The 27,995-nt window shown below is 44.5% G+C and overlaps 1 protein-coding gene across 1 annotated transcript in view; it reads right to left on the bottom strand.

Moving 5' to 3' along the window:
- The window catches only part of LOC135538578 (NACHT, LRR and PYD domains-containing protein 3-like), a 93,382-nt gene that overhangs the window by 21,673 nt on the left and 43,714 nt on the right, over positions 1 to 27,995 (bottom strand). Inside the window, exons 4-7 of the mRNA XM_064964466.1 lie at positions 21,314 to 21,799; positions 11,120 to 11,236; positions 7,515 to 7,631; positions 4,107 to 4,223 (exon numbers count right to left, since the gene is read on the bottom strand). Coding sequence (XP_064820538.1) covers positions 4,107 to 4,223; positions 7,515 to 7,631; positions 11,120 to 11,236; positions 21,314 to 21,799 — 837 coding nt within the window. The remainder of the gene's footprint in view (positions 1 to 4,106; positions 4,224 to 7,514; positions 7,632 to 11,119; positions 11,237 to 21,313; positions 21,800 to 27,995) is intronic.

Below are 27,995 nucleotides of genomic sequence, written 5' to 3'. Positions count from 1 at the left end.
AAGGTGAATGGAAAGGGTCTGGAGCAATGAACCACCCTTGCTGTCTCTGCCTGGCTGGTTCCCCTCACTCCACGGGGATTCTCTGCCTCTAACCCTATTACAGGGGCTGAGTCACTGGCTTACTGGTGCTCTTTCATGCCGTCCCTAGGAAGGGTGTGTCACTTGAGTGGGTTGAGTCACTGACGTGATCTTCCTGTCTGGGTTGGCACACCCCCTTGGGTTGTGCCGTGGCGGAGATCTTTGTGGGCTATACTCGGCCTTCTCTCAGGATGGTAAGTTGGTGGAAGATATCCTTCTAGTGGTGTGGGGGGCTGTGCTTTGGCAAAGTGGGTGGGGTTATATCCTTCCTGTTTTGCCCTGTCCAGGGTATCATCGGATGGGGCCACAGTGTCTCCTGACCCCTCCTGTCTCAGTCTCCAGTATTTCTGCTGCAGTAGTTTATGTATCGGGGGGCTAGGGTCAGTTTGCTATATCTGGAGTACTTCTCCTGTCTTATCCGGTGTCCTGTATGAATTTAAGTATGGCTAATTTTCTCTTTCTCTCTTCTTCCTCTCTCTCAGAGGACCTGAGCCCTAGGACCATGCCTCAGGACTACCTGACATCATGACTCCTTGCTGTCTCCAGTCCACCTGGCCGTGCTGCTGCTCCAGTTTCAACTGTCCTGCCTGCGGCTATAGAACCCTGACCTGTTCACCGTATGTGCTACCTGTCCCAGACCTGCTGTTTTCAACTCTCTAGAGACAGCAGGAGGGTAGAGATACTCTTAATGATCGGCTATAAAAAGACAACTGACATTTACTCCTGAGGTGCTGACTTGCTGCACCCTCGACAACTACTGTGAGTATTATTATTTGACCATGCTGGTAATTTATGAACATTTGAACATCTTGGCCATGTTCTGTTATAATCTCCACCCGGCACAGCCAGAAGAGGACTGGCCACCCCTCATAGCCTTTTTCCTCTCTAGGTTTCTTCCTAGGTTTTGGCCTTTCTAGGGAGTTTTTCCTAGCCACCGTGCTTCTACACCTGCATTGCTTGCTGTTTGGGGTTTTAGGCTGGGTTTCTGTACATCACTTTGAGATATCAGCTGATGTAAGAAGGGCTATATAAATACATTTGATTTGATTTGATGGGAATGTTGTGTTTGTTTAATATTGTTTTAGGACTATGAACATGGAAAAAGGGATAAGAACATGGATTATGAAAACAACAAAATAAATGGGAAAATTGGGGAGGAGAAATGACTAGAGACAGTGCTATTTAACTCACTGACCATGACCCATGGTTAAAGATGGCGTCGGAGAAGAAGGCTGACATTTTACATGTCCCCAACCCATTGTGTTTAAAAAAAAATATTTGCGTTGTTTGTAACTTCATTTTGTACTTATTTTGTACATAATGTTGCCACTACCATCTCTTATGACCGAAAATAACTTCTGGACATCAGGACTGCGATTACTCACCACGGACTGACAGAATCCTTTTTTTCCTTTAATGAGTCTGACGAGCCAGACGTGAATGATATACTGCTTTCTCGGGAACAGGCCCAGATCCCTGTAATTTGCATGTAGAGGAGGTGAAGAAAAAGGGTCCAGAGGATGGGCTGCCTTCTGAGAATTCGTAGGCGATCGAATAAACCCCCACTTCCTTCCATTCTGCTAGCAAATGTGCATTCTTTGAAGAATAAAATCGAGGATCTAGGCGGAAGATTAAACTACCAACAGGACATTCAAAATTGTAGCATCTTATGCTTCACGGAGTTGTAGCTGAACTACGACACTATCAACATACAGCTGGTTAGACACTGTACCGGCAGGATAGAGGGGCGGAGTCTGGTAAGACAAGGGGCGGCGGACTATGTATTTTTGTAAATAACAGCTGGTGCACGATGTCTAAGGAAGTCTCGAACTATTGAATGCCTGAGGTAGAGTATCTCATGATAGGCTGGAGACCATACTATCTACCTAGAAAGTTTTCATCTGTGTTTTTCATAGCTGTTTACATACCACCACAGACTGAGGCTGGCACTACGAACGCATTGAATGACCTGTATTCCGCCATAAGCAAACAAGAAAATGCTCACCCAGAGGTGGCGCTTTCAGTTACTGGGGATTTAATGCAGGGAAACTTAAATATGTTTTAACAAATTTCTATCAGCATGTTAAATGTGAAACCAGAGGAAAAGAAATCTAGGCCGCCTTTACTCCACACACATACAAAACTCTCCCTCGTACTCCATTTGGCATATCTGATCATAATTCTATCCTCCTGGTTTCTGCTTACAAGCAAAAATTCAAGCAGGGAGCACCAGTGTCTAGATCAATATAAAAGTGGTCAGATGAGGCAGATGCTAAGCTACAGGACTGTTTTTCTACCACAGACTGGAATATGTTCTGGGATTCCTCCGATGGCATTAAGGAGTACACCACATCAGTCATTGGCTTCATCAATAAGTGCATCGATGACATCATCCCCACAGTGACCGTACGTACATACCCGAACCAGAAGCCATGGATTACTGGCAACATCCGTACTGAGCTAAAGGCTAGAGCTGCCGCTTTCAAGGAGCGGGACTCTAACCCGGAAGCTTATAAGATATCCTGCTATGCCCTCCGAAGAAACATCAAAAAGGCAAAGCGTCAATACAGGACTAAGATGGAGTCCTACTACACCGGCTCTGACACTTGTTATATGTGGCAGGGCTTGCAAACCATTACAGACTACGAAGGGAAGCACAGCCGAGAGCTGCCCAGTGACATGAGCCAGGCAAGCTAAACTACTTCTATGCTCGCTTCAAGGCAAATAACACTGAAACATGCATGAGAGCACCAGCTGGAAGACTAAGGACTCTGGGACTAAACACCTCCCTCTGCAACTGGATCCTGGATTTCCTGACGGGCCACCCCCAGCTGGTAAGGATAGGTAACAACACATCCGCAACGCTGATCCTCAACACAGGGGACCCTCAGGAGTGGGTTCTCAGTCCCATCCTGTACTCCCTGTTCACTCATGACTGTATGGCCAGGCACGACTCCAACACCATCATTAAGTTTGCAAATGACACAACAGGGGTAGACCTGATCACCGACAACGACGAGACCGCCTATAGGGAGAAGGTCAGAGACCTGGAAGTGTGGTGCCAGGACAACAACCTCTCCTTCAATGTGATCAAGACAAAGGAGATGATTGTGGACTACAGGAAAAAGAAGACCAAAAATGCCCCCATTCTCATCGACAGGGCTGTAGTGGAGCAGGTTGAGAGCTTCAAGTTCCTTGGTGTCCACATCACCAACAAACTAACATGGTCCAAGCACACCAAGACAGTCGTAAAGAGGGCACGACAAAACCTATTCCCCCTCAGGAGACTGAAAAGATTTGTCACGGGTCCTCAGATCCTCAAAAGGTTCTACAGCTGCACCATCGAGAGCATCCTGGCTGGTAGCATCACTGCCTGGTGTGGCAACTGTTCGACCTACGACCGCAAGGCACTACAGAGGGTAGTGCGAACGGCCCAGTACATCACTGGGTCCAAGCTTCCTGCCATCCAGGACCTCTATACCAGATGGTGTCAGAGGAAGGCCCTAAAAATTGTCAAGGACTTCAGCCACCCTAGTCATAGACTGTTTTCTCTGCTACTGGTACCGGAGCACAAAGGTCTAGATCCCAGAGGCTTCTTAACAGCTTCTACCCCTAAGCCATAAGACTCCTGAACATCTAATCAAATGTCTACCCAAACGGTTTGCATTGCACCCCCCTCCCCCATTTTTCACTGCTGCTACTCTCTGCCGTTATCATCTGTGCATTTTCACTTTAATAACTCTACCTACATGTACATATTCCCTTAACTAACCGATGCCCCCACACATTGACTCTGTTCCTATACCCCCATGTATATAGTCTCGCTACTGTTATTTTACTGCTGCTCTTTAACTACTTCTTAAGCGTAGTTATTACTCTCATTTTTTTATTGATTTTTTATTGTTTTTTTTACTGCATTGTTGGTTAGGGGCTCATAAGTAAGCATATCACTGTAAGGTCTACACCTGTTGTATTCGGCGATTGTAACCAATACAATTTGAATTTATTTGATTTTGATTTCTTCTTACCTTTGTTCAGGTGAAAAGTCTCCCTCTCTAAACACTATAGGTTGACGCATAGACCGATCACTCTTCATGGACACACAGCTGGGTACAGGGGAGGCTGGTCTCTCTTGCTTGATTGGACTTCAACACAACAGAGACAAAAATGACATATCTCATCTACTCTGAGCTCAGATGGGGAAACATAATATGAGTTTCATTCCAGAATGTCATACATTTTCAGAAATGTTGGTAAACTAGCTTTTATTGTTTAAAAAAAATATTAAAGACATGTTTGTGTTTTTCTACTATCTAAACATGTCATGAGGTTGTTTAAATGACAGACATATTTGTTTAAAATCTATCACTTGATGGTTTTATTTCAGAGAGACAAATAATAATTGTCTCAATCAATTGAGTTCTATTTAGGTTAAGTAAGTTGTCTCAATATATTTAATGATGTGTAGCCTAACATTTACACTGCTGTTTCAACCCCCCCCCCTCTCTCTCTCTCTCTCTCTCTCTCGATTTTCCAGTTTTGAAAAACGGGTCAAATTAAGATATGGCATCTGCAAGTGCATTAATTTTAAGATAGATTAGACAACCACATATCACAGTCAAATATACCATATACGAACACTCCATTCCAGCTAAACAAACTTTAAGGACCCATATTTACAAATACTCCAGAGAAATATGCTGGGAGTGGGGTGTTTGCTGGATATTAGTGACCACTGTCCCTTTGCATGTGTCAGGGATATACGGATGCCTCAATCCAAACCTCGTTTTATCAACAAGATACATTTTAAACATTTCAATGAACAGGCCTTTATTTGTGTCACGCCCTGGCCTTAGTATTTTGTGTTTTCTTTATTACTTTGGTCAGGCCAGGGTGTGACATGGGTTATTTATGTGGTGTGTTTTGTCTAGGGTTTTTTGAAGGTTATGGGATTGTGGTGTAGTATAGTATTCTAGGAAAGTCTGTGTTTGCCTGGAGTCGTTCTCAATCAGAGGCAGGTGTTTATCGTTGTCTCTGATTGGGAACCATATTTAGGCAGCCACATTCTTTGAGAGTTTCGTGGGTGATTGTTCCTGTCTCTGTGTTTGTTTGCACCAGATATGGCTGTTTCGGGTTTTCACGTTTATTGTTTTTGTATACTGTTTGTATTTTTCATCTTTATTAAAGATGTATAAAGATAACCACGCTGCATTTTGGTCCTCCTCTCCTTCACCAGAAGAAAACCGTTACAGAATCACCCACCACAACAGGACCAAGCAGCGTGGTGACAGGCAGCGGCAGCAGGAGCAGCGAAGTATGGACTATACAACTTTGGAGGAAATAGACAGGTGGGCGGTCGACCCAGGGAGAGTGCCGGAGCCCGCCTGGGATTCGCTGGAGCAGTGCGAGGAGGGTTATAGGAGAATGGAGTTGGAGAGACGAGCACGGCAGCGTGGATGGAAGCCCGAGAGTCAGCCCCAAACATTTGGGGCACACAGGGAGTATGGCGAAGCCAGGAGGGAGACCTGTGCCAACTTCCTGTGCTTATCGGGGGCTAGAGAGACCGGGCAGGCACCGTGTTATGCTGTGGAGCGCACGGTGTCCCCAGTGCGGGTGCATAGCCCGGAGCGCTACATACCAGCTCCGCGTATCGGCCGGGCTAGAGTGGGCATCGAGCCAAGTGTAATGAAGCCGGCTCTACGCATCTGGTCTCCAGTGCGTCTCCTTGGGCCGGCTTACATGGCACCAGCCTTGCGCACGGTGCCCCCGGTTCGCCTGCATAGCCCAGTGCGGGCTATTCCACCTCGCCTCACTGGCAGGGCGATCAACCAGGTAAGGTTGGGCAGGCTCGGCGCTCAAGAGCTCCAGTGCGCCTGCACGGTCCGGTCTATCCAGTACCACCTCCACGCACCAGCCCTCCGGTGGCAGCTCCCCGCACCAGGCTTCCTGTGCGTGTCCTCGGCCCAGTACCACCAGTGCCAGCACCACGCATCAGGCCTACAGTGTGCCTCGCCTGCCGAAGCCTTCCTCCTCTCCAGCGCTGCCAGAGTCTCGCGCCTGTCCAGCTGCCAGTCTGCAAGGAGCCGACAGAGCTGCCAGTCTGCAAGGAGCCGCCAGAGCTGGCAGTCTGCATGGAGCAGCCAGAGCCCGGCAGTCTGCATGGAGCCGCCAGAGCCGCCAGTCTGCATGGAGCAGCCAGAGCCGCCAGTCAGCATGGAGCAGCCAGAGCCGCCAGTCAACCAGGATCCGCCAGATCCGCCAGTCTGCCAGGATCCGCCAGTCTGCCGGGATCCGCCAGTCTGCCGGGATCCGCCAGTCAGCCAGGATCCGCCAGTCTGCCAGGATCCGCCAGAGCCGCCAGTCTGCCAGGATCCGCCAGAGCCGCCAGTCTGCCAGGATCCGCCAGAGCCGCCGGTCTGCCAGGATCCGCCAGAGCCGCCAGTCAGCCAGGATCCGCCATTCAGCCAGGATCCGCCATTCAGCCAGGATCTGCCAGTCAGCCAGGATCTGCCAGAGCCGCCAGTCAGCCAGGATCTGCCAGAGCCATCAACCTTCCTAAGCTTCCTCTCACTCCTGAGCTTCCTCTCAGTCTTGAGCTACCCCTCAGTCCCGAGCTACCTCAGTCCCGAGCTGTCCCTCAGTCCGGAGCTGCCCCTCAGTCCAGTGGGGCCCTTGGTTAAGGTTAATAGGCCAAGATCGGCGGCGAGGGTCGCCAATCTAAGGACGCGTAGTAAGCAGACTAGGACTGTGTTAGAGTGGGGTCCACGTCCCGCGCCAGAGCCGCCACAGTGGACAGACGCCCACCCAGACCCTCCCCTATGGGTTTAGGTGTGCGGCAGGGGGTCCGCACCTTGGGGGTGGAGGGGGGGGGGTTAACAACAGTGTTGTTAACAAAAGGCTAAGCTTGTGTTTGAATATATTTATTTAATTTGAGATTTTCATGAATAGGGAAAGTTGCGTTATGGTAATGCGCTTGAGGCTATGATTACGCTCCCGGATACGGGATTGCTAGTCGCTAGTAGTTAACAGCTTCTACCCCTAAGCCATAAAACTCCTGAACATCTAATCCAATGTCTACCCAAAAGGTTTGCATTGCCCCCCCCCCATTTTTCACTGCTGGCACTCTCTGTCGTTATCGTCTGTGCATTTTCACTTTAATAACTCTACCTACATGTACATATTCCCTCAACTAACCGATGCCCCCACACATTGACTCTGTTCCTATACCCCCATGTATATAGTCTCGCTACTGTTATTTTACTGCTGCTCTTTAATAACTACTTCTTAAGCGCAGTTTTTACTCTCGTTTTTTTTTTTTTACTGCATTGTTGGTTAGTGGCTCATAAGTAAGCATATCACTGTAAGGTCTACACCTGTTGTATTAGGCGATTGTAACCAATACAATTTGAATTTATTTGATTTTGATTTCTTCTTACCTTTGTTCAGGTGAAAAGTCTCCCTCTCTAAACACTATAGGTTGACGCATAGACCGATCACTCTTCATGGACACACAGCTGGGTACAGGGGAGGCTGGTCTCTCCTGCTTGATTGGACTTCAACACAACAGAGACACAAATTACATCTCTCATCTACTCTGAGCTGAGATGGGGGAAACATAAGATGAGTTTCATTCCAGAATGCCAAACGTTTTCAGAAATGTTGGTAAACTAGCTTTTATTGTTTAAAAAAATTATTAAAGAAATGTTTGTGTTTTTCTACTATCTAAACATGTCATGGGATTGTTTAAATGACAGACATATTTGTTTAAAATCTATCACATGATGGTTTTATTTCAGAGAAACAAATAATAATTGTCTCAATCAATTGAGTTCTATTTAGGTTAAGTAAGTTGTCTCAATATATTTAATGACGTGTAGCCTAACATTTACACAATGATGTGCCAAATCTGTGATATTGTGCATTTTTATTGGGTAAGCAAGAAAATAAGCCATAGGTGCTAATATCTCTCTTGGAGCTTATCCCTTGTCAGCATTTTGAAAAAAATATAATGTTAAGGAAATATTTGAAGGGAGTTAACTGATCCAAGAGCAGCTATCCCTTTCTTTCAATCATATCAGTATCGATACATCCAGTTTCTGCTGGTCAGTCATGAAACCCTGACCTATTCACTGAACCTACTGTTTCACCCCCCCCCCCCCCCTCTCTCTCTCTATTTTCCAGCTTTGAAAAACGGGGTCAAATTAAGATATGGCATCTGCAAGTGCATTAATTTTAAGATAGATTAGACAACCACATATCACAGTGAAATATACCGTATACAAACACTCCATTCCAGCTAAACAAACTTAAAGGACCCATATTTACAAATACTCCAGAGAAATATGCTGGGAGTGGGGTGTTTGCTGGATATTAGTGACCACTGTCCCATTGCATGTGTCAGGGATATACGGATGCCTCAATCCAAACCTTGTTTAATCAACAAGAGACATTTTAAACATTTCAATGAACAGGCCTTTATTTGTGTCACGCCCTGGCCTTAGTATTTTGTGTTTTCTTTATTACTTTGGTCAGGCCAGGGTGTGACATGGGTTATTTATGTGGTGTGTTTTGTCTAGGGTTTTTTGAAGGTTATGGGATTGTGGTGTAGTATAGTATTCTAGGAAAGTCTGTGTTTGCCTGGAGTCGTTCTCAATCAGAGGCAGGTGTTTATCGTTGTCTCTGATTGGGAACCATATTTAGGCAGCCACATTCTTTGAGAGTTTCGTGGGTGATTGTTCCTGTCTCTGTGTTTGTTTGCACCAGATATGGCTGTTTCGGGTTTTCACGTTTATTGTTTTTGTATACTGTTTGTATTTTTCATCTTTATTAAAGATGTATAAAGATAACCACGCTGCATTTTGGTCCTCCTCTCCTTCACCAGAAGAAAACCGTTACAGAATCACCCACCACAACAGGACCAAGCAGCGTGGTGACAGGCAGCGGCAGCAGGAGCAGCGAAGTATGGACTATACAACTTTGGAGGAAATAGACAGGTGGGCGGTCGACCCAGGGAGAGTGCCGGAGCCCGCCTGGGATTCGCTGGAGCAGTGCGAGGAGGGTTATAGGAGAATGGAGTTGGAGAGACGAGCACGGCAGCGTGGATGGAAGCCCGAGAGTCAGCCCCAAACATTTGGGGCACACAGGGAGTATGGCGAAGCCAGGAGGGAGACCTGTGCCAACTTCCTGTGCTTATTGGGGGGCTAGAGAGACCGGGCAGGCACCGTGTTATGCTGTGGAGCGCACGGTGTCCCCAGTGCGGGTGCATAGCCCGGAGCGCTACATACCAGCTCCGCGTATCGGCCGGGCTAGAGTGGGCATCGAGCCAAGGGTAATGAAGCCGGCGCTACGCATCTGGTCTCCAGTGCGTCTCCTTGGGCCGGCTTACATGGCACCAGCCTTGCGCACGGTGTCCCCGGTTCGCCTGCATAGCCCAGTGCGGGCTATTCCACCTCGCCTCACTGGCAGGGCAACCGGGAGCATTCAACCAGGTAAGGTTGGGCAGGCTCGGTGCTCAAGAGCTCCAGTGCGCCTGCACGGTCCGGTCTATCCAGTACCACCTCCACTCACCAGCCCTCCGGTAGCAGCTCCCCGCACCAGGCTTCCTGTGCGTGTTCTCGGCCCAGTACCACCAGTACAAGCACCACGCACCAGGCCTACAGTGCGCCTCGCCTGTCCAGCGCTGCCGGTGTCTCCCGCCTGTCCAGCGCTGCCGGAGCCTTCCTCCTCTCCAGCGCTGCCGGAGTCTCCCGCCTGTTCAGTGCTGCCAGAGTCTCCCGCCTGTCCAGCGCTGCCAGAGCTGCCAGTCTGCAAGGAGCCGCCAGAGCTGCCAGTCTGCAAGGAGCCGCCAGAGCTGCCAGTCTGCAAGGAGCCGCCAGAGCTGCCAGTCTGCAAGGAGCCGCCAGAGCCGGCAGTCTGCAAGAAGCAGCCAGAGCCGGCAGTCTGCAAGGAGCAGCCAGAGCCGCCAGTCTGCATGGAGCAGCCAGAGCCGCCAGTCTGCATGGAGCAGCCAGAGCTGCCAGTCTGCATGGAGCAGCTAGAAGCGGCAGTCTGCATGGAGCAGCCAGAGCCGGCAGTCAGCATGGAGCAGCCAGAGCCGGCAGTCAGCATGGAGCAGCCAGTCAGCCAGGATCTGCCAGTGCCATCAACCTGCCTGAGCTTACTCTCAGTCCTGAGCTTCCTCTGAGTCTTGAGCTACCCCTCAATCTTGAGCTACCCCTCAGTCCCGAGCTACCCCTCAGTCCCGAGATATCCCTCAGTCCGGAGCTGCCCCTCAGTCCAGTGGGGCCCTTGGTTAAGGTTAATAGGCCAAGGTTGGTGGCGAGGGTCGCCAATCTAAGGACGCGTAGTAAGCAGACTAGGACTGTGTTAGAGTGTGGTCCACGTCCCGCGCCAGAGCCGCCACCGTGGACAGACGCCCACCCAGACCCTCCCCTATGGGTTTAGGTATGTGGCCGGGAGTCCGCACCTTGAGGGGGGGGTTTAACAACAAAAGGCTAAGCTTGTGTTTGAATATATTTATTTAATTTAATTAGCGATTTTCATTAATAGGAAAAGTTGCGTTATGGTAATGCACTTGAAGCTATGATTATGCTCCCGGATACGGGATTGCTAGTCGCTAGTAGTTAACAGCTTCTACCCCTAAGCCATAAAACTCCTGAACATCTAATCCAATGTCTACCCAAAAGGTTTGCATTGCCCCCCCCCCATTTTTCACTGCTGGCACTCTCTGTCGTTATCGTCTGTGCATTTTCACTTTAATAACTCTACCTACATGTACATATTCCCTCAACTAACCGATGCCCCCACACATTGACTCTGTTCCTATACCCCCATGTATATAGTCTCGCTACTGTTATTTTACTGCTGCTCTTTAATTACTTCTTAAGCCTAGTTATTACTCTAATTAAAAAAAAAAATATTTTTTACTGCATTGTTGGTTAGGGGCTCATAAGTAAGCATTTCACTGTAAGGTCTACACCTGTCGTATTCGGCGATTGTAACCAATACAATTTGAATTTATTTGATTTTGATTTCTTCTTACCTTTGTTCAGGTGAAAAGTCTCCCTCTCTAAACACTATAGGTTGACGCATAGACCGATCACTCTTCATGGACACACAGCTGGGTACAGGGGAGGCTGGTCTCTTCTGCTTGATTGGACTTCAACACAACAGAGACAAAAATTACATCTCTCATCTACTCTGAGCTGAGATGGGGAAACATAAGATGAGTTTCATTCCAGAATGTCATACGTTTTCAGAAATGTTGTTAAACTAGCTTTTATTGTTTAAAAAAATTATTAAAGAAATGTTTGTGTTTTTCTACTATCTAAACATGTCATGGGGTTGTTTAAATGACAGACATATTTGTTTAAAATCTATCACTTGATGGTTTTATTTCAATGAGACAAATAATAATTGTCTCAATCAATTGAGTTCTATTTAGGTTAAGTAAGTTGTCTCAATATATTTAATGACGTGTAGCCTAACATTTACACAATGATGTGACAAATCTGTGATGTTGTGCATTTTTATTGGGTAAGCAAGAAAATAAGCCATAGGTGCTAATATCTCTCTAGGAGCTTATCCCTTGTCAGTATTCTGAAAAAATTATAATGTTAAGGAAATATTTGAAGGGAGTAAACTGATCCGAGAGCAGCTATCCCTTCCTTTCAATCACATCAGTATCAGAACCCGCTGTTTCAACCCCCCTCTCTCTCTCTTTCTCTCTCTCTCTCTCTCTCTCTCTCTCTCTCTCTCTCTCTCTCTCTCTCTCTCTCTCTCTCTCTCTCTCCTTCTCTCTCTCTCTCTCTCTCTCTCTCTCTCTCTCTCTCTCTCTCCTTCTCTCTCTCTCTCTCTCTCTCTCTCTCTCTCTCTTCCAGCTTTGAAAAACTGGGTCAAATTAAGATATGGCATCTGCAAGTGCATTCATTTTAAGATAGCTAGATTAGACAACCACATATCACAGTCAAATATACCATATACGAACACTCCATTCCAGCTAAACAAACTTAAAGGACCCATATTTACAAATACTCCAGAGAAATATGCTGGGAGTGGGGTGTTTGCTGGATATTAGTGACCACTGTCCCATTGCATGTGTCAGGGATATACGGATGCCTCAATCCAAACCTCGTTTCATCAACAAGAGACATTTTAAACATTTCAATTAACAGGCCTTTATTTGTGACCTTTATTTTGGTGACTTTGATTTTTTATTTATTTTTTTATTTCACCTTTATTTAACCAGGTAGGCTAGTTGAGAACAAGTTCTCATTTGCAACTGCGACCTGGCCAAGATAAAGCTTAGCAGTGTGAACAGACAACACAGAGTTACACATGGAGTAAACAATTAACAAGTCAATAACACAGTACAAAAAAAGGCGAGTCTATATACATTGTGTGCAAAAGGCATGAGGAGGTAGGCGAATAATTACAATTTTGCAGATTAGCACTGGAGTGATAAATGATCAGATGGTCATGTACAGGTAGAGATACTGGTGTGCAAAAGAGCAGAAAAGTAAATAAATAAAAACAGTGTGGGGATGAGGTAGGTGAAAATGGGTGGGCTATTTACCAATAGACTATGTACAGCTGCAGCGATCGGTTAGCTGCTCAGATAGCACATGTTTGAAGTTGGTGAGGGAGATAAAAGTCTCCAACTTCAGGGATTTTTGCAATTCGTTCCAGTCACAGGCAGCAGAGTACTGGAACGAAAGGCGGCCAAATGAGGTGTTGGCTTTAGGGATGATCAGTGAGATTGCATTGCATCTATACCTGACCCAGAGTTGGCTCTGAACCACTTCTCAAATGTTTTCAATTGTATTGTAGATAAACATGCTCCCTTAAAAAAATTGAGAATTAAAAATGGGTCTTGCACTTGGTTCAGCCCAGAGCTATCTGAAGTCATACACAACAGAGATACTGCCTTGGCCAAAGCTAGATTCACAGACTCGGGACCAGACTGGCAGTCTTTAATTAAGGCGGTTGAGAAATCTGTGTGTAAAAAAGCAAAATCAGATTATTATGTTAATGCACTATCTGAATGTACAGGGAACCCAGCTAAAATTTGGAAAGCTGTTAAATCACTGAAGGGTTGTATCTCCTCTTCTATCCCCAAAAAAAATCATTTAGATTCTGGCCTTATTACTGACTGAATTGATATCATTAACGCATTTAATCACCATTTTATCTCTGCAGACTTTATAAACTCAGCAAAAAAAGAAACGTCCTCTCACTATCAACTGTGTTTATTTTCAGCAAACTTAACATGTGTAAACATTTGTATGAACATAACAAGATTCAACAACTGAGACATAAACTGAACAAGTTCCACAGACATGTCACTAACAGAAATTGAGTAATGTGTCCCTGAACAAAGGGGGGTGTTGGGGGGTTCAAAATCAAAAGTAACAGTCAGTATCTGGTGTGGCCACCACCTGCATTAAGTACTGCATTGCATCTCCTCCTTATAGACTGCACCAGATTTGGCAGTTCCTGCTGTGAGATGTTACCCCACTCTTCCACCAAGGCACCTGCAAGTTCCCGGACATTTCTGGGGGGAAAGGCCCTAGCCCTCACCCTCCGATCCAACAGGTCTCAGACCTGCTCAATGGGATTGAGGTCCGGGCTCTTTGCTTGCCATGGCAGAACACTGACATTCCTGTCTTGTAGGAAATCATGCACAGAATGAGCAGTATGGCTGGTGGCATTGTCATGCTGGAGGGTCATGTCAGGATGAGCCTGCAGGAAGGGTACCACATGAGGGAGGAGGATGTCTTCCCTGTAACGCACAGCGGTGAGATTGCCTGCAATGACAACAAGGTCAGTCTGATGATGCTGTGACACACCGCCCCAGACCATGATGGACCCTCCACCTACAAATCGATCCCGATCCAGAGTACAGGCCTCGGTGTAACGCTCATTCCTTTGATGATAAACGCAAATCCGAGCATTACCCCTGGTGAGACAAAACCGTGACTCGTCAGTGAAGAGCACTTTTTACCAGTCCTGTCTGGTCCAGTGACGTGGGTTTGCTCCCATAGGCGACGTTGTTGCTGGTGATGTCTGGTGAGGACCTGCCTTACAACAGGCCTACAAGCCCTCATTCCAGCCTCTCTTAGCCTATTGTGGACAGTCTGAGCACTGATGGAGGGATTGTGCATTCCTGGTGTTCCTCAGGCAGTTGTTGTTGCCATCCTGTACCTGTCCCACAGTTGTGATGTTCGGATGAGCTGTTCCTGTGCAGGTGTTGTTACATGTGGTCTGCCACTGCGAGGACGGTCTTGTCTCCCTGTAGCACTGTCTTAGGTCTCTCACAGTCCGGACATTGCAATTTATTGCCATGCCACATCTGCAGTCCTCATGCCTTCTTGCAGCATGCCTAAGACATGTTTACACAGATGAGTAGGGGCCCGGGGCATCTTACTTTTGGTGTTTTTCAGAGTCAGTAGAAAAGCCTCTTTAGTGCCCTAAGTTTTCACAACTGTGACCTTAATTGCCTACCGTCTGTAAGCTGTAAGTGTCTTAACCACCGTTGTACATTAACCACCGTTCTTGGTTAATGTACAACTTCGTTTTTATCTGAAAATTGTATTAGTACTACTACAGCAACCACGCTAGTTGTTGGATGCTATAAAAAGAGCTGTGCTGCCCTGTTCATTGACCTGTCAAAGGTGTTCAACACTGTTGATCATTCTGTTTTGCTGAAGAAATTATCAAGAGTAGATCTGGGATATACAGCCTGTTTATGGTTTCAGAATGATTTTAGCAACAGAATCTTGATAGATGAGGTTAAATCAGAATTTCTTGAGATTCTAAAAGGTGTTCCTCGGGGTTCAATTTTGGGTCCATTATTGTTCACTTTGTATATTAATGACATAGGAAACACTGTTAAATCTTGTAGCATTCATCTCTATGCAGATGACACAGTTTTGTATTCCTGTGCCACCTCAGTGCAGAAGGCCATTCGTGAACTTCAGCATGACTTTGATTCAATTCATTATTCACTTACAGATATAAAATGTGCGTTAAATACAAGTCAAATACAAGTAAAACCAAAAGCTCAAGTCATGAAATGTTGACCCTGAGGACCTGTATATTTGCACTATAAATGGAGCCCAAATTGAGCTTGTTTCTCAATATAAGTACTCGGGTGTCTGGATTGATGACAAGTTATCCTTCGTAACGCATAGAAAGAATATAAAATAGGAGAAAGATTGTTCAAGCAACACTTCTCCCTGTATTGGATTTTGGTGATATTGTTTACATGCATGTGGCAACCTCTGTTTTGAAACACTTGGGTGCAGTCTACCATTCAGCAATACGTTTTATCACAGGGGCCAGTTTTAGCACTCATCATTGTAGTCTGTATAAAAATGTGGGATGGACCTCTCTGTCTGTAAGAAGAGAGCTGCATTCTCTTTTATTAATGTACAAAGCAATCTGACAGAAACTCCCTCCATATGTAACTTCATTAATGAAGTTTAGAATCCTCAGTTACCAAACCCGTTCTCAGGAATGGATAACATTAGAGATCCCTTCAGTCTCCACAGATTTAGGAAAATTCGCGTTTTGTTTTTTTGCCCCTAATTTGAGGAACAATATGCAGAGTTCACTGCAGCTAGATGTACTGGTGCCACTCAGGCAGTTAAAATTATTGATTGAGGACCTCTATGTAGTTGAATGTGATTGCTTTTATTAAATGTTTATTTTTCTTAATTGCGTGCTGAATTATATTGTTTTATACACATGTGTATGTTTTAATATTCTGTTTTTATTGTAATGTGGGCTCTCTTGTAAAATAGATGTTTAATCTCAATGCGACTCCCTGTTTAAATAAAGGTTAAATAAAATAAAATAAAAATATATAGCGTTTTGCAAAAACAACACATTTTCATACACATCTAAAATATATAAATAAAAATCTGAGAACAGTCATATTTTACGCACAAATGAAGGTATCCAAAAGCAATCGTTTCTGATTAAAAAACACAAATGTGAAAAAATTGTGGATATAGCACTTTGGAAATAAACTCTTCATAATTTATTTAACAAAATTGTCATCTCACCTCATAGCTTTCCTGTCATGTTCCCCAGAGAGACTCATTTTAGATGTAGGGGCCCCCTCCTCTCTCTCCCCAGAGAGACTCATTTTAGATCACTGACCCCTAAACAGAAATCAAGCATGTTGGATGTCGTTAACACAGTCACAACAAATTATTAAATGTCAATTCTCTTTTATTCATTATATCTTAGAAATAAAACATTTACTAACAGACACATCTAAACAGTCAGGTGATTTAATGCAATCACATGAACATTGTCATGTTCTTCTACAATAATTGTAAAAATTGTATCTCAGAAGGGGGAACTCGCAAAGAGTCACTAACAACAACCAAAATATAACATGTGGGGTTTAAGTAGGGTTTGACAAATAGTAGGGTTTAACTCATGGGGTTGATGAGAAACCGATTCATGATAATAAATGATGATGCGATCACATGAGCATGTCATCATGACTGAATTTTTCACCTCTCCTGTAGTGGACTGTCTTTTAAATAATTTCAGTCATTCTTGTGTGTTGCTTTGTTCAACAGCTATGCTATTATTATGGTATTACTGAATTCAATAAATAACAGCAATGTTAAGAAAAGTATGTTCAGTGGTTTCGTATCAAATTACACAGGAAGCAGGAGCTCATTGCAATTTTGAAAACAAACTTTTTCCGATATTCTGAAAGACAATTTACAACGATGATACATTAAAAAAATACCCACAATATACGAGTAAATGAACAACATGTTTTTCAATTTGACTTGCCTACGCCCAGGTAGCGCCATTCTGTATGATTGAACTGTCACGTAGCTTTCCCAGGGGAAATGGACTGTTAAGCTTGAGTGTTTTACTTCCATTCACTAATCAAAAAATTACACCATACATTAAATTTCTCTACACACTTTACAATAATCCCTGGAAAGATTCTTACCTTGTAGCCTGAAATAAATCACAACCAGAACATGTCAAGTCATTGAGGCACCTTCCGGATGACAAGTGGCTCTCTATCTATGTTCTAGGTACTGTAAGGTTGATCTTTGGATGCAATAAATTTGGTCAAAGTCTAGTGACTCAACCCCATAGTATAGCATAAACATAGCAATAGTTTAACCTTTGGCCAGTAGAGGCCATGGCATACTGTAAAATGTAGAATCATTATGATTGTCACGCCCTGGTCTTAGTATTTTGTGTTTTCTTTATCTATTTAGTCAGGCCAGGGTGTGACATGGGTTTTTGTATGTGGTGTGTTTTGTCTTGGGGATTTTTCACATGTATTGGGATGGTAGCTTAGTGGGGTGTTCTAGGTGAATCTATGGCTGTCTGAAGTGGTTCTCAATCAGGCAGGTGTTGATCGTTGTCTCTGATTGGGAACCATATTTAGGCAGCCATATTCTTTGAGTGTTTCGTGGGTGATTGTCCTTATGTCCTTTTCCTGTCCTTGTTCGGTGTTAGTTTACACCAGTATAGGCTGTTTTCGGTTTTCTTGTTACGTTTGTTGTTTTTTGTATTTTGATTCGTGTTTACTTTTGTTTATTAAACATGTATCGCAATCTACACGTCGCATTTTGGTCCGACTCGCCTTCACACAAAGAAAACCGTAACAATGATGGATCCAACATATCTCTAACTTTGAAGTATACAGCGGGGTTCCAAATCATTTTCCCCCTTGAAAAGGATTAGCAAAAAGTACTCAAAAAATACAGAATTCAAATACTGAGCAATATTGAATGAAAAAAAAAATGGGGAATACAATTGCTCAGAGAAAGACGTTTTGTTTAACAAGTGACACTTTTTTTTCTTCAAAAAGGTAGGAGTCAAAATTGACACCTCAGTTTTCAATACCTTTCAATACCTGACCTTGCGAGGATAACAGCACTGAACCTTTTTCTAAAAGGTTTTATGAGTTGGAGAACACGTTGGGAAGGATCTTAGACCATTCCGTCATACAGAATCCTTCCACATTCTTGACATCATTCGTCTGTGCTTGTGAACTGCCCTCTTCAATTCAAACCACAGGTTTTCAATGGGTTTCAAGTACGAAGACTGAGATGACCATTGCAAAATGTTGATTTTGTGATCAAAATAACATTTACTTGTGGATTTTCATATGTGATTGGGGTTATTGTCTTGCTGGAATATCTACTTGCGGTCAAGTTTTAGCCTCCTAGCAGTGGAAACTAGGTTTTTGTCTAAAATGCCCTCGTACTGGATAAAGTTCATGATGCCGTTGACCTCAACAAGGGCCCCAGGAACAGTGGAAGCAAAATTGCCCCATAACGAAATATCCACCACCATATTTTACAGTAGGTACAGTATGGGGTTCTTTTCTGCTCATGCATTCTCATTTTGACTCCAAACCCCACTGGTGGGTGTGGCCAAAAAACTATATTCATGTCATCCAATAAAAGTAAAGGCCTGTTGTTTGCTGAACGTTATTGGCACTTGCATTGGACCCTGTTCCTTGGACAGATGACATGAAAATACAGCTCTTTGGCCACACAAAACAGAAAATAACCCCATGTTTTATGGTCCTGAGACTCTTGTTAAGGTCAACGGCATCATCAACTTTATCCAGTACTTGTTAATGATTAATTATTAATGATTGATACGATTTATTTAGGTGTCATACACCTATTGGTGCTCAGATCACATGGGCTTACAAGACATACTAAACACAATACCATTTTCCTTGCACTCAAAATAAAATACTATTTTACAAACTAAACACTTATACAATGATCATGGTAAGGCTACCATCAGTACAGCTATCATCTACCCACACTACATAAGCAGTACATTGCTCCTTCTCCTCCACAAACTGAATCATCTCAAATACACCCTGTCTGAAACAAAATTCAAGCATTTGCTGATCCCGTAACCAGAAACTTCAGGGTTTGCAGAAACATTTTTACAAAAAAGATCCCATCCCAGGATTTTTATTTAACTAGGCAAGTCAGTTAAGAACAAATTCTTCTTTTCAATGACAGCCTAGGAACAGTGGGTTAACTGCCTGTCAGCTTGGGGATTTGAACTTGAAACCTTCTGGATACTAGTCCAACACTCTAACCACTAGGCTACCCTGCACCGCATCTGGATAAGACCCAGATGCAGAGAGTTCGAAATAATAAAAGTGTATTTACAAAACAGTGATCACGTTAGTTATAATGATTGGACCAAGGCGCAGCGTGCGTAGAGTTCCACATATCTTAATAAATCAAAACTCACCAAACAAAACACAGAAAACAAATCTCAAACCAAAACGTGACGCTAACAGTGCTACTAGGCAATTATACATAGTCAAGATCCCACAAAGCACAGTGAGGAAATGGCTGCCTAAATATGGTCCCCAATCAGAGACAACGATAAATAGCTGTCTCTGATTGGGAACCATACCAGGCCAACATAAACCACTAATCACCTAGATGACCCACCCTAGTCACTATCATGCCCCAACCAACATAGAGAAAAAACAGCTCTCTATGGTCAGGGCATGACAACAGTGGGGCAGGCAAACAACAAGTCAAGGACAGGCAGAGGTCAGTAATCCAGGGTGGAGTCCATAAGGTACAGAACTGAAGGCAGGCTCAGGGTCAGGGCAGGGGTCAGTAATCCAGGGTGGAATTCCATAAGGTACAGAACTGAAGGCAGGCTCAGGGTCAGGGCAGGCAGGGATCAGTAATCCAGGGTGGAGTCCATAAGGTACAGAACTGAAGGCAGGCTCAGGGTCAGGGCAGGCAGGGGTCAGTAATCCAGGGTGGAGTCCATAAGGTACAGAACTGAAGGCAGGCTCAGGGTCAGGGCAGGGGTCAGTAATCCAGGGTGGAGTCCATAAGGTACAGAACTGAAGGCAGGCTCAGGGTCAGGGCAGGCAGGGGTCAGTAATCCAGGGTGGAATTCCATAAGGTACAGAACTGAAGGCAGGCTCAGGGTCAGGGCAGGGGTCAGTAATCCAGGGTGGAGTCCATAAGGTACAGAACTGAAGGCAGGCTCAGGGTCAGGGCAGGGATCAGTAATCCAGGGTGGAGTCCATAAGGTACAGAACTGAAGGCAGGCTCAGGGTCAGGGCAGGCAGGGGTCAGTAATCCAGGGTGGAGTCCATAAGGTACAGAACTGAAGGCAGGCTCAGGGTCAGGGCAGGCAGGGGTCAGTAATCCAGGGTGGAGTCCATAAGGTACAGAACTGAAGGCAGGCTCAGGGTCAGGGCAGGGGTCAGTAATCCAGGGTGGAGTCCATAAGGTACAGAACTGAAGGCAGGCTCAGGGTCAGGGCAGGCAGGGATCAGTAATCCAGGGCAGTGTCAAGAGGTACAGAAACGGCAGGCAGGCTCAGGGTCAGGCCAGGCAGAATGGTCAAAAACAGGGAGAACTAGAAAACAGGAACTAACGAGAAACAGGAGTACGGGATGAAACGCTGGTAGGCTTGACGAGTCGAGACAAACTGCCAACAGACAAATAGAAAACACAGGTATACAGTGCCAAGAAAAAGTATGTGAATCCTTTGGGATTACCTGGATTTCTGAATAAACTGGTCATGAAATTTGATTACATCTTGTTTAATATACATTTTTTGTACACGTATTTTTGTTAATTGTGTGCTAAATTATATTGTTTTATACACGTGTATGTTTTAATGTTCTGTTTTTACTGTAATGTGTACAGGGTTCTCTTGTAAAAAAGATTATTAATCTCAATGTGACTCCCTGTTTAAATAAAGGTTTAATTAATTAATTAATTAAATTGCCGTGTGTTTGATCTCGCTGTGATATTCTCAGACAGATTTAGACTACTCAACATGGACTCAGTGTGGAACATTCTCTATGACTTCTGTAATGATTGTATTGTAATGTTTATAAAATTGTATAGCTACCTTAATTGTGTCAGACCCCAGGAAGAGTAGCTGCTGCCTTGGCTGATGGGGATACTTTTTTAATAAATACAAGTACAAAAAATATGTGATGGAGCTGTCACACCAGCCTTCACTTTGGCTCCCCCTCCTGTCCAGCTCAGGTACTCGACATCACCAGCCTTCACTTCGGCTTCCCCCCTGTCCAGCTCAGGTACTCGACATCACCGGCCTTCACTTTGGCTCCCCCTCCTGTCCAGCTCAGGCACTCGACATCACCGGCCTTCACTTTGGCTCCCCCTCCTGTCCAGCTCAGGCACTCGACATCACCTGCCTTCACTTCGGCTTCCCCCCTGTCCAGCTCAGGTACTCGACATCACCGGCCTTCACTTTGGCTCCCCCTCCTGTCCAGCTCAGGCACTCGACATCACCGGCCTTCACTTTGGCTCCCACTCCTGTCCAGCTCAGGCACTCGACATCACCAGCCTTCACTTTGGCTCCCCCTCCTGTCCAGCTCAGGCACTCGACATCACCGGCCTTCACTTTGGCTCCCCCTCCTGTCCAGCTCAGGCACTCGACATCACCGGCCTTCACTTTGGCTCCCCCTGTCCAGCTCAGGAACTCGACATCACCGGCCTTCACTTTGGCTCCCCCTCCTGTCCAGCTCAGGCTCTCGACATCACCGGCCTTCACTTTGGCTCCCCCTCCTGTCCAGCTCAGGCTCTCGACATCACCGGCCTTCACTTTGGCTCCCCCTCCTGTCCAGCTCAGGCACTCGACATCACCGGCCTTCTTGCTGCTGCCGAACCTGCTGCTGGCAAACGTCCTTCACTCATCAACCCCGGACTTGTCTAGTCATCGTTGCACAAACCTGGTTCCAATCCCCACTCTATCACTGTATATATACACTACTCTGTCATTTGTCTTCGTCGGCCATTGTAAATGTTGTTTGTTTTCCTGAGAGGAATTTCTAGTACTATTTCCTGAGTACTTTATTATTTTGCAATTTGGGTTTTGTCCTGGTTTTATCTATGTTGGTTTACTAAATTCAGTTGTTCTAAACCTGCGACTGCCTTCTGCCTACTTCTCTTTACACTTGTGACAGGTGCCAATTTTGTAGTCACTTAATAATTTGTAGTCACTTTTTTACAGTTATGAGGAAGGTAAAGTCTTATAGTTAGGTGTTTACAAATTTGATTGTTACTACACTATATATGCAAAAGCATGTGGACACCATTCAAATGAGTGGATTCGCAATGATCTCCATAGACAAACATCGGCAGTAGAATTAACTTACTGAAAAGCTCAGTAACATTCAACGTGACACCGTCAGAGGATGCCACCTTTCCAACAAGTTAGTTCGCCCTGCTAGAGCTGCCCCAGTCAACTATATGTGCTGTTATTTTGAAGTGGAAACATCTAGGAGCAACAACGGCGCAACCGTAAAGTGGTAGGCCACAAAAGGTCACAGAACGGGACTGCTGAAGCGCGTAGAGCGTGAAAATCGCCTGTAATCGGTTGGAAATGTTTCGTTTGTGTTTAGGGTTTGCAAATACCCACACACACAACACATTTGTTAAGAATATTTGTTGGTGTTTTTAAAATACTATGTTTGATTTGTGTGTTCTATTCACTTTGAGTTTGGTGAGTTTTCCATTTGTCTTAGTGCCAAGGTATCTTAAAGATGCACGCACACACATGGAATAAGTTTTTTTTTCTGAGTTTTAATTAAACACGTGAATTCTTTTGAATAAGGAATGTTCTGGGAACCTGGGATACAACATGTAGGAAATGTTTGACTATTTTTCTTTCATTTGTCCAATATAGTAAGAAACACTTCTCTGTCATGACTTTCCATTGTGGTTTGATCACCCTCATTGGAAAGCCATTTGGATAATGAATTTAATGTCATTTGTAATACTGATTTCAAGGTAATTTGTGAAATTGATAATTATAATGAAGTTTATAGTTCTTAGCCATATTTGTGATTTGGACCAATGTGAAGAAGGAGAGGGCATTGCCTTTGACTAAGGGTAGGCTGCCTTAAGTCTATTTCCTATGAACATATGGGTACAGTCATTTCTCTTTGTGGAGTTTTTCAAGGTAGTGATTTTAATTTGATTATGTTATTTGAAATTTGTTTTATCTTATGACCAGTAGTAGTGTTTTTTTGAATACATTACTCTCATTGAGAGTTATGTGTTAAAAATTGGTGAGGATACAGTCCTTTGAGGTTTGAGATACAATCCTTTGAGGTTTTGGATTGAATTTTACACAACTTGAGTGATGTGAAGGAGTGTATTGTTGTATTGTTTGTTCTGTTCTATTCCCGATGGGTTATAGGGCTAACTTCCTGATCCTGTGGCTCTGCGATGAAGTTGACAGTGTGTTGGGGAGTATAAGCCAATTTGAAAGAATAGTTTAAATAGAATATGTTGTTATTCTCTTTGACATATGTTTAAATATTTGTATTAAGAATAATTTGTCAAATTAATCATTTATAATATAGTTCATGAACTAAACTAAACTGTTGTTCTGATTTGTCCTTTCGAGGTGATCATGAAAAGTGACATCAGACGGTATCTTAATGCATGGAAGAGATAATTGGACCGAACAGTGTGTGTACCTCAAACCCCCCTCTAACTGGCTGAAGAAGAGTGACAAAGGCGTTGAATACAGCCCTGTCCGCATCACTTCTACCGAGAGAAATGAGCCGAGCCAGCAACCGGTGTACAGTATCCGATCTAAACTATCAACTGCTTTTCTCCCATGTTCTTCTCAGGAGTGTGAGAGGAGTCCACGTGGAGTAAGCATGGGGAGGGATCTGTTCTAAACTTCTCTTATGTTGCTGGTATACTGGTTGACGAATGGACAAGACATAATGGGTGGTAAAGGTGATGGCGTCTCAGGAGAGACATTGAAATTGGGATATTATCATGGCCATCCACTTTGAACTGTAAAGCTATCTGAAGAAGACGAAAAGGACGCCAGAAGAATCAATGAACCAACAGAGCAGTGACACTGGCCCTGAGGACGATCAAAGGAACGCAATGCATGTCGATCAGGACCCGATGCAGCTGCCAAGGTTTGGTCGTCAGACGGGTCAGTTGCAGTGGTGTCGGACGAGCCAGTTGCAGCTGCTGAAGTCGCAGCGTCGTCGGACGGGCCTTTCCGGTGTCTCCCTTAATGGTTGATTATTCTGTCACGTTGGTATAAGGATCGGGAGACAGGCGCAGGAATGCGTAATAGGGCTTTTTATTTCCCAAATTACAGCATGCTATGTAAAGGCACGGGGATGAAGACCAAACACACATGTTCACAGGGTTGAAACCCAAACAAAAGAGTGAGGAGTACCTCAAATAAATAACACGGGACGAGACCCAAAAACTCAAGCGCACAATCCTAAGGTGATGGATACTGTAAATCCTCCTGGCCATTTACCATCCTAAGGTGATGGATACTGTAAATCCTCCTGGCCATTTACCATCCTAAGGTGATGGATACTGTAAATCCTCCTGGCCATTTACCATCCTAAGGTGATGGATAGTGTAAATCCCCCTGGTCATTTACCATCCTAAGGTGATGGATAGTGTAAATCCCCCTGTTCATTTACCATCCTAATGTGATGGATAGTGTAAATCCCCCTGTTCATTTACCATCCTAATGTGATGGATAGTGTAAATCCCCCTGTTCATTTACCATCCTAAGGTGATGGATAGTGTAAATCCCCCTGGTCATTTACCATCCTAATGTGATGGATAGTGTAAATCCCCCTGTTCATTTACCATCCTAAGGTGATGGATAGTGTAAATCCCCCTGGTCATTTACCATCCTAAGGTGATGGATAGTGTAAATCCCCCTGTTCATTTACCATCCTAATGTGATGGATAGTGTAAATCCCCCTGGTCATTTACCATCCTAATGTGATGGATAGTGTAAATCCCCCTGGTCATTTACCATCCTAAGGTGATGGATAGTGTCAATCCCCCTGGTCATTTACCATCCTAAGGTGATGGATAGTGTAAATCCCCCTGGTCATTTACCATCCTAATGTGATGGATAGTGTAAATCCCCCTGGTCATTTACCATCCTAAGGTGATGGATAGTGTAAATCCCCCTGTTCATTTACCATCCTAATGTGATGGATAGTGTAAATCCCCCTGGTCATTTACCATCCTAATGTGATGGATAGTGTAAATCCCCCTGGTCATTTACCATCCTAAGGTGATGGATAGTGTCAATCCCCCTGGTCATTTACCATCCTAAGGTGATGGATAGTGTAAATCCCCCTGGTCATTTACCATCCTAAGGTGATGGATAGTGTACATCCCCCTGTTCATTTACCATCCTAAGGTGATGGATAGTGTAAATCCCCCTGTTCATTTACCATCCTAATGTGATGGATAGTGTAAATCCCCTGGTCATTTACCATCCTAAGGTGATGGATAGTGTAAATCCCCTGGTCATTTACCATCCTAAGGTGATGGATAGTGTAAATCCCCCTGGTCATTTACCATCCTAAGGTGATGGATAGTGTATATCCCCCTGGTCATTTACCATCCTAAGGTGATGGATAGTGTAAATCCCCCTGGTCATTTACCATCCTAAGGTGATGGATAGTGTAAATCCCCCTGGTCATTTACCATCCTAAGGTGATGGATAGTGTAAATCCCCTGGTCATTTACCATCCTAAGGTGATGGATAGTGTAAATCCCCCTGGTCATTTACCATCCTAAGGTGATGGATAGTGTAAATCCCCTGGTCATTTACCATCCTAAGGTGATGGATAGTGTAAATCCCCCTGGTCATTTACCATCCTAAGGTGATGGATAGTGTAAATCCCCCTGGTCATTTACCATCCTAAGGTGATGGATAGTGTAAATCCCCCTGGTCATTTACCATCCTAAGGTGATGGATAGTGTAAATCCCCCTGGTCATTTACCATCCTAAGGTGATAAGGTAAATCTTTAAAATGTAAATCCCTGTATCAGAGTATGTACAGACAATGTTAGTGAGTTTGTGAGTCCTCTTAATCAGTGACTGTGATGTTATTGTGTTGACGTCCATCAACCAGTGATATCTGTGTATCCGTGATATACATGTGTATAGCTTGTTGTTGGTCATGGCCTCCTGCTCTCCAGCTGGAAGTCCACCTTCTGTTAGAGGGACAGAGATACTTGGTATTGTATTTTGCACACAATTCAGACGATTATCCCATGTGATATTTGATCCCATATTTTTGGGGTGGGAAATGCAAACATCAGGTTAACCTGTGCTGTCTGTAGAAAGGCCAAGTCACTACAGGGCTATCCCACAGTACAGTAATGTAAATGAAAGGTCAGGTGAGTACAGGGCTATCCCACAGTACAGTAATGTAAATGAAAGGTCAGGTCACTACAGGGCTATCCCACAGTACAGTAATGTAAATGAAAGGTCAGGTGAGTACAGGGCTATCCCACAGTACAGTAATGTAAATGAAAGGTCAGGTGAGTACAGGGCTATCCCACAGTACAGTAATGTAAATGAAAGGTCAGGTCACTACAGGGCTATCCCACAGTACAGTAATGTAAATGAAAGGTCAGGTGAGTACAGGGCTATCCCACAGTACAGTAATGTAAATGAAAGGTCAGGTGAGTACAGGGCTATCCCACAGTACAGTAATGTAAATGAAAGGTCAGGTGAGTACAGGGCTATCCCACAGTACAGTAATGTAAATGAAAGGTCAGGTGAGTACAGGGCTCTCCCACAGTACAGTAATGTAAATGAAAGGTCAGGTGAGTACAGGGCTCTCCCACAGTACAGTAATGTAAATGAAAGGTCAGGTGAGTACAGGGCTCTCCCACAGTACAGTAATGTAAATGAAAGGTCAGGTGAGTACAGGGCTATCCCACAGTACAGTAATGTAAATGAAAGGTCAGGTGAGTACAGGGCTCTCCCACAGTACAGTAATGTAAATGAAAGGTCAGGTGAGTACAGGGCTCTCCCACAGTACAGTAATGTAAATGAAAGGTCAGGTGAGTACAGGGCTATCCCACAGTACAGTAATGTACATGAAAGGTCAGGTGAGTACAGGGCTATCCCACAGTACAGTAATGTAAATGAAAGGTCAGGTGAGTACAGGGCTCTCCCACAGTACAGTAATGTAAATGAAAGGTCAGGTCACTACAGGGCTATCCCACAGTACAGTAATGTAAATGAAAGGTCAGGTGAGTACAGGGCTATCCCACAGTACAGTAATGTAAATGAAAGGTCAGGTGAGTACAGGGCTATCCCACAGTACAGTAATGTAAATGAAAGGTCAGGTGAGTACAGGGCTATCCCACAGTACAGTAATGTAAATGAAAGGTCAGGTGAGTACAGGGCTATCCCACAGTACAGTAATGTAAATGAAAGGTCAGGTGAGTACAGGGCTATCCCACAGTACAGTAATGTAAATGAAAGGTCAGGTGAGTACAGGGCTATCCCACAGTACAGTAATGTATATGAAAGGTCAGGTGAGTACAGGGCTATCACACAGTACAGTAATGTAAATGAAAGGTCAGGTGAGTACAGGGCTATCCCACAGTACAGTAATGTAAATGAAAGGTCAGGTGAGTACAGGGCTATCCCACAGTACAGTAATGCACATGAAAGGTCAGGTGAGTACAGGGCTATCCCACAGTACAGTAATGTACATGAAAGGTCAGGTGAGTACAGGGCTATCCCACAGTACAGTAATGTAAATGAAAGGTCAGGTGAGTACAGGGCTCTCCCACAGTACAGTAATGTAAATGAAAGGTCAGGTGAGTACAGGGCTCTCCCACAGTACAGTAATGTAAATGAAAGGTCAGGTGAGTACAGGGCTATCCCACAGTACAGTAATGTAAATGAAAGGTCAGGTGAGTACAGGGCTATCCCACAGTACAGTAATGTAAATGAAAGGTCAGGTTAGTACAGGGCTATCCCACAGTACAGTAATGTAAATGAAAGGTCAGGTCACTACAGGGCTATCCCACAGTACAGTAATGTAAATGAAAGGTCAG

The sequence above is a fragment of the Oncorhynchus masou genome, unplaced genomic scaffold (genome assembly GCF_036934945.1).
Source record: "Oncorhynchus masou masou isolate Uvic2021 unplaced genomic scaffold, UVic_Omas_1.1 unplaced_scaffold_986, whole genome shotgun sequence".
NCBI lineage: Eukaryota > Metazoa > Chordata > Actinopteri > Salmoniformes > Salmonidae > Oncorhynchus > Oncorhynchus masou.
The sequence above is the reverse complement of the archived record's forward strand: the minus strand, read 5'-3'. Positions and strand labels throughout refer to the sequence as shown.